The 20,271-nt window shown below is 40.5% G+C and overlaps 1 protein-coding gene across 16 annotated transcripts in view; it reads left to right on the top strand.

Annotated features, from left to right (window-relative positions):
- The window catches only part of kcnma1a (potassium large conductance calcium-activated channel, subfamily M, alpha member 1a), a 199,751-nt gene that overhangs the window by 90,186 nt on the left and 89,294 nt on the right, over window positions 1-20,271 (top strand). For all 16 annotated transcript variants that reach the window (XM_072677908.1, XM_072677904.1, XM_072677900.1 and 13 more), the window contains exons 3-5: window positions 4,824-4,885; window positions 17,893-17,986; window positions 18,939-19,050. In XM_072677908.1, the coding sequence (XP_072534009.1) occupies window positions 4,824-4,885; window positions 17,893-17,986; window positions 18,939-19,050 (268 nt within the window). The remainder of the gene's footprint in view (window positions 1-4,823; window positions 4,886-17,892; window positions 17,987-18,938; window positions 19,051-20,271) is intronic.

Genomic DNA, 20,271 nt, shown 5'->3' with positions numbered 1-20,271 from the left:
ATAAATCAGTGCATGTGTCAGCACAAATAAGGCTCATTTCTTTATTATTTGCATATATAAACCCCTGATTTGCAGAACTGGTTAATGTAGGAATGATCTGAGATGATTGCCACCTAAACCATGTGGTGAAATACACTCTTACTACTCTTACTACTGCAAAAACACTCTGCTTTAACTGGTACAGTGCACCTTTCTTTGGTTTGTTCACAATCAAGAGTAGGTTTAAGAACACACATTATAAAAAGCCCATATCCTAGAGCATTCACAACACTATAAAATAGTTTCACATCAGTACAGAAAAACAAAGGATATCTGTACAGAGTGTGTACCACTATAAACACATATCACGCATTAAGGGATTTCAGTGCAATGTTTTAAAGTAGCCAGGGAGGTCAGACCGACTGTAAGATTGTAAACATAATGATAAATGGCCATTTTGATGAATAGGCTGCCAAACAATCATAAATCAGTCCAGAATTTCACATTGGATAAGAAAAGTGTTTTTCTGTATTATTTATCAGCATATCCTAATTTAATTAAGTGTCTGTGTTTATAAAAACACAAAGAACATATCGCATCAGGTGGCAAAAAAATGGGTTAGGACATCCCTAGTTTTGTGCATGTCTTCAAGATACTCATGAAATCATCAACAGCACAGTGACTAACTGAGGCACTAAGAAACCCCCATTCATTTGCAATGGCTGCTCAGGTGGCCAGTAGTGGGCCAAACCGAAGCCAAAGGGTGAAACAAAACAAAAGTTTACAAGTCTCTGTGTAAAAGCACAGCGCTGCAGGATTCCAAACCCATACTGAATTATTTGAAGAGATCCCCACCACTGACCTGACATGCTGTCAACTTCTTCATTGTTGGCTATACAAACAGCCTGTGCTGAGCTGCTCACATTCCAGTGTTAAATGTTTGAGGCATCCAGGCCGTAAGTGGCTCTTTTGGCTCTGGAGAGCAGGCCAGGAGCTCTTTCAGTTTCGCCTTTCAGCCCACTATCAGGACCTTTTCCATTCAGACGAAACTTGACCTTGGTCAGAGTGTTCTTTCACCAGTTTTAGATAAGAAGCTGGTTATCTATATCTAGAATCGTCTTTGATGTCCTTTCAGTGACAGTGGCTTATCTTGTGCATTTGGATTTGAAAGAGAATAGAAGAGTTCAAATGAATATTTATTGGGTTGTGAATTCAAGGTTGGATGACAGCCCTGTCCAGGACTCTGAGTTTACTTTTAGAGAGTGGGGTGGTTTTATATATTACAGTTCTATTGGGTATGGTCAGTTAGTCTCGCTAATGTTTAGGCCTGGAAGTTGCAGCAGTACCTAATTGGGGCTTTAACTAAATTGCAGCGATTCTCAGCTACCGTGGTGGTGTGCCAAAAATCTACTTACCGGATAAGGCAAGTTTAGAGAGGGCTTCAGAACATTTATGCTCTTAAATCACAAGTGCTGGATAAAATCCACTTGCTCTGCAAACTTCACTAAAAAACATAGATTTTAACAAAAATGTGTTTGAACTGAAATATCGTGCTGAACTGAACCACAACAACCTTATTATAGCCTTTTTAAAGATTCCAAAATGGTTTATATGGAAAAGATAATTAGTAGTATGATAATTCTGATATCCTCGATATGCTGATGCTACTGCATAAACTTTGATATTATGTAGAAATCAGGGCTACATTCACCTGGATTTTGCATCACAGAGAAATGTAGCAGGTGTTTGAATATGGTTACAAGTACATTCAAATAAATAAAATGCACACATTTAAGTGCAGTAGCTCAGTGTTAAACACGTTGCTGTTCAGTAAATACAAATGCGTGACTGATATGTCACACTACCTGTCTCATCTACCGACTCTTTGTCCCATTATCCCACTGACTCCCACCTGACTGGCACATGTCAAAAAAGGAAAACACTGAAGATGGAGATAAAAGGTTTTTGCACAACAGCAACAATATTTACCTTGTCTCTGCTTTTCTCTCCTATTCTTTGGTTACGACTTCTCCTGGTTTTGACCTGGATCAGTTCACTACTCTTTTAGATTAAATTTGAACAATTCAAATTATTAATCAGCATAATTCCTTATTTAACATCTGGAAGTGTCTGGTCTGTTGCCTCTCTTTTGGCTCCATCATATCAACATGCATCCCTATAAATTAGGAAGCAAGACAACATGAGTGGATTTGAATATGCTTTATCATACATGGGCCTAAAACAAGTTCAAACTATATAACCTAATGACAGTGTTTTTGAATGTTCAGCGGAACTACGGTTTTGGGCATCACCTGTCCTTTAACAATGTTTTGTACTATAGAACTTAAACCGGTCAAACTTTTCATAGTTATAACCTCAACAGTTCCAACTATGAATGCTATGTTAACTAAATTGTTTACTTAAAACAAAGTGATTTTACTTTCTAGCACATCTTAGCTAAATTATGTTTCTATATTTATAAAAACACAAAGATTGGATGGAATTGGGTGGCAAAAATAGATTGGGACATTCTTAGTTTTGTGCATATCTTAAAGATGCTCATGAAATTATGAGTAAAAGGTAAAAAGGTAAAGGTAAAGGTGTACGTATTTGTAGCACAGATGCTCATCAATAGGCTAACTGAGGCACTAAAAAACACTCATTCATTTGCACTTTCTGCTCAGGTGATTTGAGCTAGTAGTGGGCCAAGCTGTTGGGTTCATTTTACACTCAGGTCACCGTTTGTGAAAAATGTTGTTCATGGTTCTCCCAAGGGTAAATGAGTGGAAAATGTTAAAAACAGTATAAAGATGAAGTGGCAATAGTAAACTGGCTATGCAAAAGTAAATTGGCTATGGTAAATTGCTTCTAGATATGGATGTGTGTGGTACCCTGTGATGGACTGACACCCTGTCCTCATGCTTGACATTATCATCATTTCTGATCAATTTCTATGAAAATTGATTGTTTATTTGCATTGTGGTGTCCCATATTTATATGTAGTTATTCATTACATGACATGAGCTTTGCTGTTCTGCTGCCCATAAGCAGCAGTAATATATGGTGTGGTAGCAAAGTGTTGGCTCTTGAAGTGAAGTGTCAGCACACAGATGCATCATTTTGACAGAGCACACACATCGCTTAGCATATCGGTGTTAGCCTGCAGTATAAGTGTCCAGAGTCAGGTTACTGCGGGATGTCTCTCTTTAATAGATAAAACACTCTGTAAGCTAAGCTGAATGTGATCGCGTGCCTGCGTGTGTGTATGAGTGTGCCGGTGTGGCACAACCATAGCATAACAACCATTTGATATGGGAAGTCTCTCTTTCACCTGATCAGGGGATAGTGTCCGTCTCACGTGCAGCGGCTCAGAAAAGATCAAATGATTTGACCCCAGGGTGCTACGCTCCACTGGACTGTGGCCGCTGCCGCTGCAGGACTGAAGGGTTTCCTTTCTGTCCACTCACTGACTGACCACTGGGTGGATGAAGGTGCTGTGTGTCAGATCTGGCTCAACTGTGGTAGCTGAACCTCGGCAGCACACACAGAGGTGGACACACACACAGATACACTTGCACACTGTGTTTCCAGCATAGCAAAATGAATATGCTATGTGAGTGTGTGTGTGTGTGTGTGTTTGCACAAAAGAAAGTGTGTGCTGTGGAGGAGGTGGAGGCTTTCAGGACTCGACAGCAGCTATTTTTTCAGCTATATCTCTGCAGTGTTAAGAGCATTGAGTATCATGTAAAGTTGCTTATCAAAACCCAGATCTGACTCAACTCAAACGGTCAACAGTAGAATCATACTTTATCCGTGTTATTCTGATGCACTTTTTCTTGAACTCTTTGTGTTTCATTGTTTCTGTGACATTGCGAGCCTGTTTATACCTGTTATTAATATGCATTTTTGGTGATTGGTTCACATTCGGATTAATTGAATTATGATCTGAACACTCAAACCACATTTGGAGGTGGACTGAAATCCATTTGCTGTCTGGGCTGGAATATGCTAATTCACATTTACATACATCCATCAAATCTGAGAAATTTACAGATATAAACAGGGTCTAAATGTTACTGTAACTCTAAATGTTACCTAATGTATCACCTGCAATACATTCAACACTTCATTCAAGACTTTTTACGGTCCTGTGATGGGTGCACCATTTCTACCTTTTTTCTACATTTTTTTCTCTATTAAATTAAAATAATAATTAAGAATTAAAAATTGTATTTTGTGTCAGAAGAGTTCAGTATTGTGTGTCAGTATGCTTTCTATCATTATCAGTATGCTTCCTTTATTGTTGGATACACTATGATAATTTTGGATGGGGGTAAAGTTCCCAGTGTTGTTTTTGTTCATTGTTATAATTGTTTTGTTCAGTCAGTATGAGTAAATTAAGTATAACTGCAGTTATATTCATATGTAGTAAAGTTTGTAAAAATCTCTGAATGGTTGGTTCTGTTCAATATTTATTTATTTATTTATTTATTTATTTATTTATTTATATATTTTTTTTACATTAGAACAAATGTGACAGTATCACACAGTCACAGTATGGAGAAGAATCTTAAAGCATTAAGCAGTGCAATGACCCAAATTGATCATATTTACTATGCAATGTTTGTTTATTATTTTTTGCCAATTAAATAGAAAATCAGATTTCCATTTGCTCATAGAACTCAGTGTTCTAGACAGATGATGTTATTGTCTTCAGCAGTGACTACCTGTCTTTACTGAGGGCAGATTCATGTTGAACAGTTTTCCTTTTTAAGAAAATTTCTGTAAATGCTTGTGTTCTCAGTGGCGCATCACTAATAAGTCCTCTCCTTTTCTCCCTCCAGGTGGTGTTAGTCTTTGCGCTCAGTATTGGAGCTCTTGGAATATACTTCATAGACTCGTCTGAGTAAGTATTACACTTCTCTAACTCTCCTTAAACGATTTACTAACGTCACAGTGGAGCTGAGCTGAAGGCTTCATAGAGATGTGATCATGTCTGAACTGAACAGCGAAAATTGTAATCTTAGGTTGGTTTCCCTGTGCTGAGAACAAGGCCCGTGTTCTTTTGCTCGGTTGCTAGCTAGCATGTAAGCACAGCTGATTTCCCCTGGTCCAAGGGCCAGGTATACCTCAGCTTTGCTGAAAATGACTTTTGCGCATTTGCTTCAAGAGCTGTACTCGAGCTGAGTGGCTGATGAAGAATCTCCCTGGATTATTATGTTGGTACAGAGCACAGGTGGGGTACATTCCTCTGTACGAGGCTGCTATTTTTCAATGTAGATAATGATACCGTTTTAATAATCCTTCTATTATCCGTTTCATGGAGTGCACCATTATAGAATTTCCTATCTTTGTTCTGTCCTCAGTGCAAAACAGGACTTTGAATTCAGCCTTGGTATGGCATGATTATTTTGTCAATGGGAGCCAAGTGAATCAGTTTCCATGGTTACATCAGGCTGAGCATCTCTGATGCCCGCTGCACCCCCCACCCCCCCTTCCACCATGCTCCTTAGAGACAGGTGCACTGTTCATTTGCCCAGCTGTTGCCTGGGCAACCAGGTATCACTGTTTGCAAATGGAACTCATATTTCCTGACAGTGTGTGCCTGCTGTCATCTTGCCTTGGGGGAAGCAGTGACTCAGTGGGTAAAGGCTTAATACTAGAAAGTGGAGGGTTGCAAACTCGAATCATCAGTCAGGATTTTGACATGGAATAGTAGACTTGGTGCTGTTCTACTGACCTCTGCTGTTAAACCCATGATCAGGATGATGAACCTTTCCGTGCTCCCCCAACAAGTTTATTTCCTTTCCTAGTAACTGTTGAAAGTTTTGAAGGGAAATAATGTAGGTTGAAGTTTAGATTTTCCTTATATCATTGAGTTTCCATGTTGAAATGAGCCGGAATTGTCACTGTTCATGCTCCCTCTGCCGGCTCTGTCAGTCATAGGGACTTCATTTCCCAGGGGTCAGTGGGAACGCACATGACTAGCATTTGCCCACTGTCCATAAATACTTACCTATTTGTTCTGTTTGTTGTAAAGTATTGCCATTCTTTTTCAACTGTGCAATATGTGTAGGCCTGTCATGATAATTATCATACAATATATGAACATGGCCTTGCTGACCACTATATTGCCTATTGTGTTTATTTGTGTACTTACTGCCTAATTCCAGTCAAAAAGTGTGGAAGAGTAAGTCCAAATAAACCTGGATTCTCATTCCACAGCTCCAGGATGGAAACATTATATCAGTGGCATTAAAATGGACATATAATGACAATAATAGCATTTATCACAATTATTTCTGGGACAATACACCGATCATAAAATTAGCACCACTTGAAAAACATTGATTGTCTACATCTACAGTGGTGTCTGCCAAGGGGTGGGGTATATTAGGCAGCAGGTCAACAGGTCAGTTCTTAAAGGAGATGTGTTAAAAGCAGGACATATTAGCAAGCTTAAGAGGCAAACTGTGATGTCTAGATCTCAGAACTTCAGAGTCAGAGCATCTCCAAAACATCAGACAGCACAAGCATTTTTCTGGTATGCAGTGGTCAGTACCTACCAAAAGTGGTCCAAGAAACGACAACCGGTGAACAGCCTCATGGGCACCTAAGGCGCATTGATGTGATCAGTGGAGGCAGGACTTAAAGGATCTGCTGCAAACATATTGGTGCCAGATACGACAGGATGCCTTCAGTAGTATTGTGGAGTCCTTGCCTAGAATGTTTAGCTCTGTTGTGGCTGCCCAAAGGGGGACCTATTCAGTATTAGGCAGGTGGTGCTAACGTTATGGCTAATCAGTGTATAATGTAAAAAAAATAAAAATGTAATGGCAGGCCTGGTTTGGAGTGCTCCCTCAATTGTGTTTATTCATTATATGACCTGTTTTATCCCTGTTCTCTTTGTTTAGTTGCTTCTCCCTTTTTGGCTTTGTTTGCTCGTTCGACCACTCTAATTTTTACTGTTTAAGCAAATATTGCTCTTTTTGCTTTTTGTACGTACATTTTTTTGTTTATTGTCTTTTGAATATTAAAGTTAACTCTTCTATATTTATCCATGAGCATCTGCTCTTATCTGTGAGCATCTGGAAAACATCCTCATGTAGCTAATAGAACTAGACAGGTTAGGAACTATTATAAGCCAGTGAACAGTAACCATGTATTCCAGTGTGCAAAATTGTGTTCTCTGTAGAGGGTGTGATACTGATTTTCTCATAGAAAATCATCATTACATGTATGTTGATCGGGGTGCCCAGACTTTTGCACATGACTGGAACTGCTTCAGCTTCACTTATTGTGACTTATTGTGGGTCAATGACTCATGACTCATAACACCAGCAGCATTTGATCAGCTAATCCAGGTGAAATCATGGGTGTTACCTCCAGGTTGTTTCCTCTGTTGATAGAACACGATGACTACATGGTAAACAGTGTTAATGTGGGGATATAAAAAGTGTGCAGGTTTAATCTAAGCTGTGGATGTGTGTTGAAATGATACTCAGCATGTGACCAGTCTTGCATGTAAAGGAAAAGATAAAGCTGGCATTGCTGGGCCTTTTGCTGAGTTGACTGCCTTAGACAGTACACGGGAGCAGAGCTGGCCATGATGGAAGTTGTTAATCCCTATAATGCCGGGGTCAGGACTTTAGAGGAGCCAGAGTGACCGCCAAGCTTCTGTGTGTATGCATCATTCAACAAACCCAAGCCAGCATGTCATTTCCTAACAGCACGCGTCTTGTTGTGTGATGCACAGCGTTCGACATGCGGTCTATAGCTTGACATTGCTGGTGACGATTAGTTCACTCGAAAAGCTTTGTAATCAGAAAAGAAGGAATTAAAGATGAGCTTTAAGTCACTTTAAAATACTGAGATTAGTCAGATGAAGTAAAAAAAAAACTGCATATGATAAAGAAAGAACTGGAAATGATCTCGTTTTATTTAACATGCTGGTTCCAGTGATGGTAGAACATTTCGCTGATGAGCAGGCTTATGGAGGATGCCACTGTTTAAGAGCTTTGACGGACATCTGAAAGACTGAGCTGTCCTGATTTACTGTGTCTACTGTGTGGGAAGAGTGTACAGTGCATTTCCAATCCCTGCAGGGGAGGTTGTGTGGTTATGGGGCTTAATCTTCATAGTGGCGAGACTGTAATCTGAACAGTCGTTGATACACTTAGTTCAGCTTTAGAAAGAACAATCAGGGAAATGTATGAAGAGGCACGATGAGGTATTAAGAATGTAGCAATGTCGATATAGTAATATAACGAAAAATAGAAAGAACAATTAAAACAAAGTGTAACAAAGTTTAAAACTGTATCTCTGATTAACCCATTGATTTCTTTCTCACTGCCCCACTTTCACTGAAACATAAAACATGAAAATTCTAAACCATAACTCTGCCATTACTGCTTACTATACTCAAACGTCATACACAACACACAGCTGTGTACTGCATTAAATTACTTAATTATTATTGGTGTATTATCGATTTCTATTTTTAAACAGTCTGTCGGCTTAACTTAGTGACTTCTATTTTGACTTCTAGTAACTTTTATTTTGTCACTGCCTGTTTTTGATTTAGAGGACTTTGATTGGGTGAATAGTGGAGTCCATCTATCTGAGGTTGACATACTTAAAACCTATGTCCATATTAGACTGCATTAGCGGTCTAACAGTATTGCAGCCTTCGTTATAAATTTGTTTCTACCTCTAAATAGCGTTATTACCTAAGAATTAGGCCCATGCCTCCATGTTCATTTAAGTGAAACTGATGATGTGTTGGAATTATTTTTTGTGTTGCTGTATACGACTTGGTGATCTTTACCACATTTAACTATTACACTTGTTAAGGAAGTAAGGATGTGATTATAGCTAGCAAATTTATGTGAATCAGTTACGGCATGCAACCGTCAGCAGCATTCAGCCATGTAAACATTACTATGGTAACAGCATCTACTAAAAATATTAATACACTAAAGAGGGCTATGTGGTCTCTGTTATTTATATGTTAAGGCCAAGGAGTCAAGAACTCATAGCCATTCTGTATTATACGAGTGCATGAGAATAGCACTTAAACTGACTGGTGTGTTATATATTATAAAATTTGAGCTTGGTTAAGCTAAATCTTGACCTCAAAATTAAAGTCTTGTTGAGGCACACATGGGCTACTATAAGACTGTAAGAAAGATCACTGTCCTTTCATTAAATTAATTAAGCAAGGTTGGTTTAGACAGTGAGAGAAGAGCAGGTGTCCCAATACTTTTGTCCATTTTTGTGTATATGTATGTGTGAATGTGGTGGTCTCTATGTGCTCTCATTTATCTACGGGTAAAACTAGGACACTTCTCACTGTCCTCCTCACCTCTTTCACCTGGGTGAGCTCCAAATTAGGCTATGGCAGCATTGCTGGGTGCTGGGTGCTGCTCTTAATGATCTAAACTGAGTGGAGCTCTAGTGTTACGCCTTGAGTCCATCCCAGCGCTGTGGCATCTGAAGCCTCTTCTCCTGCTGTCTTTACTGCAGCGAGATGTGTGCAAACAACACCCAGCTTCTCACCCTCCATAACTAACTGAGCTAACGATCTTCAGCTGACCTCTGCTGCTAGCATGACTCATGCGCTAATGGCTTGGTAATGGATCATCTGCAGTCTTTTGGCTGTAATTATGAGAACTGCTTCTGACAGTCTGATACAAATGTGCGTTCCTGTATTTCTGTTTATGTATTGAATAGGTCCTAAAAGCAAAAGGGCAACATGACAAATGCGACTTGCCGTCGGTGCACAAATAGACAATGCAATGGTCCATTAAAAAAGCCATCAAGAAACAGCTCAAGTCGAACGTTTTGAGTTATTCTGAAATGATGGTACCTCCCTAAGGTAACTCTAAATTTGATGAAGGGTGAAAAGCTGTATTGGCAGGGGTGGGGTGAGGGGCTGTGCGAAGATGAGCTTTTATCTTCGGTTCAGTGGCTGTGCCGGCCTCTCAGGGGGCCACTTTACACAGCTCAGTGGATGCACAGCCCTCTCTGGTGGCCAACCAGCAAGCTCCCCAGAGTTTAAATAACAAAGGCCAGGTCAAAGTTTGGAGACACACAGCTTACCAGATCATGTTTGTGATCATCATTTGTGACATGTTCACACACACACACTGAACACAGGTAAGAGGGTTGTAGATATATCAGTAGGGTGGTAATGGCTTGTTAATGTTGTCATGAATGGTCAGTAGGACTCAGTTGAAGTACTGCAGTGATTTCCAGCATTAGTCCTGGACATTGTAGTGTCCTCTCTCCTCCCAAAACACCTGTTCCAACTAATCCTGAAAGTCCTAAAATGTGCTGTGCAGGGGGTATTCAGTGAGCAGGGTTGAGAACCTGTAATGTAACCCTGTGAAGTGTCACTGTGGGGTTGTTTTGTTGTCTCAAATAGACTTGCTTATATGTTTACCAGAAATTAGAGATACACAATCATACTTCAATCATTAACACCACCTCCTTGTTTCTATACTCATATAGGAGCACTTTGTAGTGCTATAATTACAGACTGCAGTCCATCTGTTTCTCTGCATACTCTGCAGCAGTGCTGTTGGAGTTTTTAAACACCCCAGCATCACTGCTGTACTGCGTGATGGACCAGAAATATCCAGTAAACAGCATCCTGAGGTCCATGATCCACCCTTGGGTGCTCATGATCCACCGATCACATGATCACAGAGGAGAGGAGATAGTGTATTGCAAAACAGTCAAAATGTTAAAGCTGGTCTAGCTTTGTCTTGTTGCGTCCATACCTCGACTGGTCATATCTGTTTTGGGGCACAAGGCGGACCTACACAATATTAGGCAGGTGTAATAGCTCAGCACAGTTTGACACAAGTGTGTGATGATTTTGTTGTGCTGTTTGCGCAATGCTAATTGGTGGCTACAAATGTCTTTAGACATATATAACCTGTACAAACTTTAAAATCCTCAGAACGTGCTTCCCCACAGCATGAAGGCACTTTTCTACTACTCTTTATCTAACTTTATGACCTAAAACATGCAGTGTAGTATTAGATTCTGGTATTTCTACTGGTGTGTGAACACCATGGTTCATTTGTTTGCATGTAAATCATGCATGGATGCTGAATATAAAGAGACACGTATGGCAGTTGTTTTGTTGAGAAACTTTTAGCTCTAGCATTGTGTTGTTTCATTGTCATATTCTTAAAGGGAAAAGGCGGTACTGCTCCCGCTGGACACAAGTCTCTTTTTATTGGGACTGCACAATGAAGACAGCGATATGTAGGCCAGCCGAAGGAGGCTCTCCTTCAAGGGATGCCTTTGTTTGTGTCCCACTTGTGCTGTATTTTGATTATCACATAGCCTTTGTAGGAGCACCAATGCAATGTGTGTTCATTTATATTCAGTCAGGCCTTTGGGACCCACAGCACTGACTGTATTGAAAAGTCAATTTCAGTGATGAATAGGGGAACACAGTAACATAATCTAATGACCTCTTCATGCAGCTAATTGAGAAGAAATAGGTACCCTTGAAAGGAGATCAGAGTCGTGTCGGGTCTGTGTGAAGCTAAATATGAATGAGCTGAGTTAACCTGGCCAAGGGTTGGGCCTCGAGCTTGGCTACTGTCTGAGAAGCTTCAGAAATAAACACGCTGCCACTGCAATGCAGGGATGAATAATCCACACAGTTTAATTCTAGTGGAGCGTCCCTGTGCTCTCAGATCTCCCACACACTAGGAGCCTGCGCAGAGTTCCAGATTTAAGCTCAGCCTCATCAGAAAGACAGGGAGAGGGAGTGAGAGCGAGAGAGGGAGGGAGAGAGTGGGAAAGGGATTGGAAAATGGGAAAATGGATCGGCAGACATGTTCTTAATGCTAGTGAAATATGCTCAAAACTGGATTTGTAGCCAAGCACCCCAATCCTCTATTAAAGAAGCTGATGGTCTGCTAGTAATTGCTAGTAGGGTCATAAAAATTCATTATATGCATTGCAATGCGTCAGTCTGAAAGTGGTGATTCAACTGCATCGATTTGAGTCTTAATCAAAGCCCAGAAATAGATTGTAAATACTGTAAATATGCTCTAAGCATAGTAAATATTTTATCATTTCTATTCTTACAACATCACCACAGCCATTTAGATCAAAATCAGTTAATTGTGTCCCTGTAAGCGGGGCTATATGAACCCTGGATTTGCAAATCTATTATATGTAGTGTTAAAACTTGTGTTTGCATAGATAAGGATATTTTCACAGTGTTCAAGTTGCTTCAAAATATAATTATCAGATAGCCCATAAAAATGTAATGGGTTTGTAATTATAGGTAAAAAATGCAGATGTTTTATTATAACAGTCAGCCCTGATTATATGTCTAACATATAAAGAATACAGTTTATATTGAGAAAACATTCATAATAAGTTAATTTCACCTTGGCACATCCATTAGTTGTGTAGTGATGATGGTCAAAAAGGCTAGAGCTGCTATAATGATGCTGTAGCTACCTGCTTTAGACCATCATTGATGTATAGATTTCGAGATGCTGCATAGCATGCATAAACAATTATTGAAAGCATATGCCACTATATGAATAACTATTATTATCAGAAGACAGTACAGAGTGATTGCACAAATGTGCAATTTAAAGGTAAATATTGGTAGGTGGTTGCTAATATATTTGAGGTGGTTGCTAGGGGTGTTTCTTTGCTTTGCCATGGTGTCCCTAGTACTAATTTGTTGCTATGTGGTTCCTATGCTATCATGAGTGGTTGTAAGGGTGTTGCTGTAGTATTTCAGGTGGTTGCAAAGGTGTGGCTAGATGGGTGCTGTGGTGTTCCAAGTGATTGCCAACATATTACAAGATGTTTGCTATGGTATCCCAGGTGGTTTCTAGGGTGTTGCTAGTGTATTTGTATATAGTGGCACAAGAGGTGTACCATACATCCAATCAAAAAGCTGTGCCGTCCCTGTTCAGACCAGACATTCTGGACATTCTGGTTCGGTGGACGCCAAAATCCAACAGGGAAAAAAGTTCAAATAATAAAAAGAAGGACAGGAGCAGAATATCAATCAGATAACATCAATTTCTACTAACATTTCAAATAAATGTCAATTATGCCACACAGAACAAAAACATTGTTCATTTTTTTGTATTTTATTGAGACTGAATGATGCACTGACAATTATCACTAAGAATTCTAATGAAATGACGTATTTGTGGGGTCAGAGACGTGCTTCCCTAACCCCACCTATATCAGACGTCTTGCCCTGATACTTGGTCAAATGCTAAAGTTCTTCTCAGTACTCAGTAGAGCAGTCATGGAGGACATGTTCTTTCAATTATTCACACGGGGGAAGAAGAGACTCCCAACGCTGCCCAGTGCTGACTCAAAAAAGCTCTTTGCAGCACCAGGCTCTTCTCACTGAATCAGGGCCAGAGGACAGTCACTCCTCTCCACAGCTAATCACACGGAGGTGCTGCAGAGCAGAGGACAGCAGTCAGTGTTATTGGATCTTGGCTCATTTATTTAAGGCCTCAATCAGTAGCCAGATAAGAAACTGCATTTCATTTTGCTATGCTGTGTAATGTTTGCATGAAAATATGAAATCTACATGTGACAGATTTCTGTGCAGCCGAGTCTATATGATACACATGCTGTACAACCACTTAAGAGTTAGTGTGTTTGAAAATGTGAATCAATAAATCCTGAATTTCCCACTTAACCACAACAGTGGAAAGCATCCATGTTTATGTGTTTGCTTGGTTCTTCACAGGTCCAGATTGAAATTTTTTTAATTAATTTAAATTTGATATTGCTGGTTAATATGATTTTTCTGACTGGGTGAGAAAGGATCCATTTTGATTTCAGGTTAACTTTAAAGCAGCATTACATGTAATTACGTGCTTTGAGACACCACTAAAGGACACACTTTACACATTTCTGGACAAGCTGAGATATACAAAACTGTCATCAAAAGTGGAAGAAGCATGTGGACTTATGTGGTAAAGTAATATTACAGGATTTTACGCTAATATGACATTATACAATCCGTGTAAGAGCGTGAATGCTACATACAGTTGCTTTAATGTTGGCTACCACACACACAGTGGACAGTAAGCACACATGCCCGGAGCGGTGGGCAGCCATTGCTGCTACGCTCGGGGAGCAGAGAGTGTGAAGGGCCATGCTCAAGGGCCAAACAGTGGCAGCTTGCCAAGCCTGGGTATCGAACCCACACCACTGTCATCAATAGCCCGGACCTCTAATTGCTGAGCCATGACTGCCACTGCCACTGCCACTGCCCCTCTGTGTATTTCTTGCTCCTGTACTAAGGAGCTGCAGTTTAACTTAAAGACATTGTAGGCATTGTGAGCAATGGTCTATTGTTATGGGCAGAAGCTACATGAGATGCTAAGTGCAATATCCTGTCTTTTGTTCTCTTTGCTCAGACTGTCTTTACTCTCCTGCCAGTATTATTAAGCGAGAGAGACACAGGAACAGTGCTTTGTGTGTTTCTCCTTTAAGTGAACCACATGCAGAGAGCGCTTCAGGGAGAATCAAAACGGAGAGGCTATTTTTAGGGTCCCAACTGAGGTTTTATTTGTCTGGTGCCCTTGCAGGTGCTAAATCACTCTTATTTTAGAAATGGAGCCTTGGCCTAAATCAATCACTGCAGTATTAACCTGGCCCTTAATCCACAAGGGACAACGACACACACTTACTCTCTCTTTCTCTCTCTCATTCTCTCTCTCTCTCTCTCTCTCTCTCTCTCTCTCTCTCTCTCTCTCTCTGTGTCTCTCTTTCTTTCTCTGTCTCGAAGCAATTATTAGTTGGCCACAAGCTTCATTAATAGAGGATTGGAATGCTTGGCTTGAAATCCAGTTGTAGAAGGGGTGTAAGAAAATATCGAAGTATCATGTTATTATGTTTTGCAATACTGCATCGATTCTCAGAAACATAGTTTTGATTTTTAATTCTTTACATGTAAAGATTGGTGGCAGACAGTGGTGGACAGTGGGTAAGGTGGGTAGATGGTGCTCTCCCCCACATCACACTAGTATGGCGTAGACTGGCATCTGTTAGCTTGTGTGTCAGAGCTAGCCGGTTGCATCGATGGCAGTTTGAAAAAGAGGTGTGGCTGGCTGCACACGTGTCGGAGGGGGCGTGTGTGGGTCTTGCCCTCACTAGTATCGGGAGCATTGCATGTAATGGGGGGGAGGGAGAGAATACGTAAGGGTTGGGTAATTGGCGATCTAAATTGTCAAGGAAATAGGTAAGATTTGCAAATTAAAAATTCTAATATTTGGCCTTGTTTGTACCCCTGTATCATGATACATTATACTGTTCGTCCATTTTCCCATTTCCCAAATCCCTTCTCTCGCTTTCTTTCTCCCTCTCATAGCTCTCTTTCTTAACCCCCCCCCCTTTCTTAACCCCTCTTTTATTATAGGAACTGGTCTGAGACACCTCTGATTCCCAAGCAGCCACTGCTGTATTTCACTTTTTGTCTATTACATTCTGTTGACTAGTTTAAAGCAGTGGTACTGTAAATACTGTACAGTGCCAGTATTTTATACAGTACTTATGAAGATTCATATTCATGAAGATTCACTTCATATCTCTTTAAATGCTCTGAAACTGCTGAGAAAGGCCCTTTTGCCAACATGAAAGGAGGCTAATGTGAAGAAGCATAGTTTGCCTGAAATAGCCCTCTGTGTTGTGTTCATCCCTCAGGGTGGCACAGCACTGCCGTGTGTCCTCCGCACTCTTCACCACTCTTTACGATAAGGAACTGAGGCCACCTAGTGTAGAGCAGAGCCGCAGTGGAGCACCAGACCAGACTTAAGTCCACCCGCAGCACCGCACCCCCCCCCCACCCCCCGGCCCCCCTTTGCTCAGTGCTTGACCTGAAATCAGTTGTGTGCTATATAGAGCTGCTGGAACATAAATTGTCCCTTATGCCATTGGGAGTCCAGGCTCTCACGCTAGGACAACACTGAAGGAGGTGGCAGGTGGAAGGAAAGGGCCTGGCCAGTGCTATTTTCTGCCTGGATGCCATGTGTCCGGGACAGGGATCCTATGTGATTGCGGAGTGTGTAGTGACATTAATTCTGTAGATCAGGGTTTCACAGTGAATACTCACTAGGGTCTCAATATGAAAAAGCTGTGAATGATATGGATACTAAAAATAGAAGATCAGAAAAAATATCACATATATTATAGATAAATATTTTTGTTGTATTGGTGTTCACTTTTACCATGATTATTTTCCAACCTTGCTTTTTTCCCTTACAGTTAAACATGCTGTGTGTGTTACATTGGCTTTAAACCAAGATGTGAATGACTTCTGTAGTGATTGGGTGCCCTGTATTGTGTGTTATTCAGAAAGCAGTCATGGATGAAACACTTTTTATGACTTCAATCAGAAAATCAGCACTTTTTACAACTGATGTTGTTACAGTGCAGCTTTACAGAATTTCAGAAATCAACAAAACATGCAACATGTAACACCAAGTGAGCAGGTTAAAATTGACAGTGGCAAGGAAAACTCCCTCAAAGCTGGAGACATGCATACAAACATAAAACTTCTAAATCCTCCAAAGTGGTTGATTCTATTAACATTAAAATATGTGAATAATGATCAATGCTTTATTTGTAGTATTTTTAATCACTGGTGACATATATTGGCCAACCACTGGTCACTTGATCATCTGTTGGTCACTTATACACATTGACTGGTATGACTTCTGTTACATATGTAGTTACACAGGCAGTAAGCAGGGCTTTCCCCTTCTGTGGCCGCTACAGCATTATACCCAGAAGCATACCCGATCAATTATTCATGGTCGGAAAGCTCTGATGTGTCTACAGTGGTTGATACGAAGCTGTCTGGGTAGCATGCTTTCAGTACCGTTAGTATTCCTCAGCTTTAATTCTGTCTACAAGAATTTCCCCTTCTGACAAACTGTATCCAGGTTGAAGGTCAGCAGGGCACGTTATTGTGAAATGAGGGCAGAACTGTGCTCTGAGGGATATACAGCCCATGCCAAATGTTCCTCTGTGCTGTGGGAAGCCACGCGTGGGTGCAAAAAGCATCTGCCACTGTATTTGAAAACAGTGATTTAACATGGATGTGGAATACTTACATTTACAGTGAATAATTACAGATGCTAATGTGCTCTCTTATCTTTCAGAAAGAGTTGAACAGACATGACTGGAAGAAATGCTTCAGTGAATGAAAGTGAAAATCAACCATTTAGCCTTATGAAAATAGCATTAGGCTAGTGGGTGGATGCTGCTGTCCATGCATTGTTAGCAGCATTATCTAGTTTGATGTAGCTGTTCCTTTTAATGCATAAGCCATTGTATTCATAGTTTATCTAAATATCTGAGTGTATTCTCCTGTTTGTCTTTATAACCTAAAGCCTGAAACATTAAGGAAAAAAGGTGAAACAGTGCATAGACAGTGTAGACAAAAGAGAATAAAGGCAGAAGAAGGGCCCAGTAATGGCTTCGTTCTTCTGAGCGTGTCATATGAGTCTTTTCTGTTTATTTTACAGTCTTGTTTTTATTAATTCCGAGGCTCAGTAGTTCATAAATAATTGAGACTTGGGGCGAGATCAATGATAATGCCACTGAAAGGGCAACACTACATTAGCCTCGCCTCCGAAGCTGATGGCTGTTTATGAATCAGCGCCTTTTAACTTAATTGAATCTGTCAGTAGTTGTTTTAACTCTTTCAGGTCAGTTCTGAATTGATTAATAGGACTGCATTCCACATCATTTATAATGACATCATTTATACTGGTGCAAAGGGCTCCAGTACATGAATTACATGAAAACATTTCTTTTTGCACATTGCGACTTGTGGTTAGCACTGCGTGAGCACTGTTGTTCACTGATTTCTCTCTCTTCCCTCAGCCCTATAGAATCCTGTCAGAATTTCTACAAAGACTTCACGTTACAAATCGACATGGCATTCAACGTGTTCTTCTTACTCTACTTTGGGCTGCGTGTAAGTACTTCTCCTCATCACCTTTTGTTGAACATTTGATAGTATTCTTTAAGCAGGAGACAGATCAGGCTGTATTTATATATGGTTATATGGTATATATGGTAAGTTATTGGCCCCTTTTGCTGCAGGGGGCTGTATACCATATTTCCATTCACTACACAGTTACTATCATAACTACAGTTAACAAATAATGCATTCCAATTATGAGGAAATCACTTCAATATACTATCACAATATTTTGGGAGAAAATAACTGGGGGGCTGAGTGGCCAATGATAAGTGTAGTGCCATATCATTGAGAGATCACTTGAGCTAGATCTTGAGCAATGCCATGGCCATCCATAGAGGTGTCCTCCCATCACTTGCTGTCAAGGGCATTTGTTAAAAGTAACATAATTGGAATTTAGCACTTTAGCTGACCAAAGGGGGTCCTAGCAAGCAGTGACTAAGTTGGGGTGAAAATTGGTAACCCCCAAAAATATAGTATTATATGTATATATGTATTGAGGCCCAAGCACCAAGTAAGGTGCTTTATTATTTGTTTGTTATTATGTGTATTGAATCCCATTCGTGGACTAATACAACAATAAAAATGTATGTTTCTCCGGATAAGAGCATATGTCAAATATACAGATTTCAGTGGAGGTTTTTTACTTTCCAATTCTGTTTTATTTTAATAGAAATGAATGTGAGGTGAAGAATTACAGCACATCCAGTAGAAAAAAACTATATTTTGGATGTATAGTTTGCAGGCAAAAGTATATGGCATAATGCATATCACAAACATTTATGAAACTTTGATAGTAGATTTGTATTGCTGAGGTTCTTGAGACTAACAACCTCCCCAATAATAGCTACTGAATAGAAACACTATATAATAAGCAGGCCTTTAAGGAGTTAAACTCTAACCAGTATTTGATTTCTCATCTGTCATTCTTCTTATGTGTCTACAGTTCATCGCAGCCAATGATAAGCTGTGGTTCTGGCTGGAGGTGAACTCCGTGGTGGACTTCTTCACTGTGCCGCCAGTGTTTGTATCAGTGTATCTGAACAGGAGCTGGCTGGGTGAGTCTCTTACCTTACTTCTCCCTCCTTCCCTCTCCTTCACTCCCTCTCAGCACTGGAGCCTGGGGCAGCAGTCAGTGCCTGCTGCTCATGCATAGTGACAGGGCCTCCCTCCACCACTGCAGCGATAGAAAGCTCAGACAGGAGGTAGACAAGAGAGGGGACTGATGATGAGGTGGCAAAGGCGAACGTTAGGGCAGCCTATCTTATTAAAATGAAGCCTGGGTGCCACAGTTGTTGTCATGTCCTGTCCCCTGAATGGCTGGAGAATGTACTGAAATGCCACTTAATAGATGGGTGAGTGAGGGCAGAGATGACAGGGCAAAAGCACAGGTTGAGGACCGGCATAGAGCCTAGAGGGAGGACACTGACCTGGATCTGACTCCTGTGCTCCAGAGCTGTAAACACCACTGAAATTTACAAATCTAAAGGACATCAGCAGCGCCATCACTACTTATGTCATATCCACACATATATTAACTAAATATGGAGATTGAAGAGAGGAGGTTGTGAGATCAAGGAGCAGAGTAAAGCAACCATGCATTTCAGTGGTTCTTATACTGAGGGTTGTGACCTCTCGAAGGATCGCAGGTCTATTTTGGGGGGTGTCAAAAAATTTGTTTGAAGGAATAATATGTAGCTCTACAACATATTTCCATAAAATCTTCCATGTGTAGATATCAAAATCCACAGTGTCCTCGTTTGTGTCCAGCTAAAGTAAGCAAATACTATAGATGTTAATGTGGCACTAAGGATTTGGCTGTGAATGAAAATCACCACAAACAGAAATCAGCAATGCTTAGCCAAGCATCCAACCCAGCAGCTAACATTTCTTAGGCTACAAAGTGTACCAAAGCAGTAGGATGCATTGCTTTGTCCTGAATAAGTGAGCTTTTGAATGCTTGGAAATGTTCCAAGTGAGTTTGACGTGGAGAAGATGTGTAGAAGGTTGGTGTAGTGTGTTTCAGGAGAAGATGTGTGGAAGGTTGGTGAAGTGTTTTTCAGGAGAAGATGTATTATAGGTTGGTGGAGTGTGTTTCAGGAGAAGATGTGTAGAAGGTTGGTGGAGTGTGTTTTAGGAGAAGGTGTGTAGAACGTTGGTGGAGTGTGTTTCAGAAGATGTGTAGAAGGTTGGTGTAGTGTGTTTCAGGAGAAGATGTGTAGTAGGTTGGTGGAGTGTGTTTCAGGAGAAGATGTATAGAAGGTTGGTGGAGTGTGTTT

The sequence above is a fragment of the Salminus brasiliensis genome, chromosome 4, assembly GCF_030463535.1.
Source record: "Salminus brasiliensis chromosome 4, fSalBra1.hap2, whole genome shotgun sequence".
Lineage (NCBI taxonomy): Eukaryota > Metazoa > Chordata > Actinopteri > Characiformes > Bryconidae > Salminus > Salminus brasiliensis.
The sequence above is the reverse complement of the archived record's forward strand: the minus strand, read 5'-3'. Positions and strand labels throughout refer to the sequence as shown.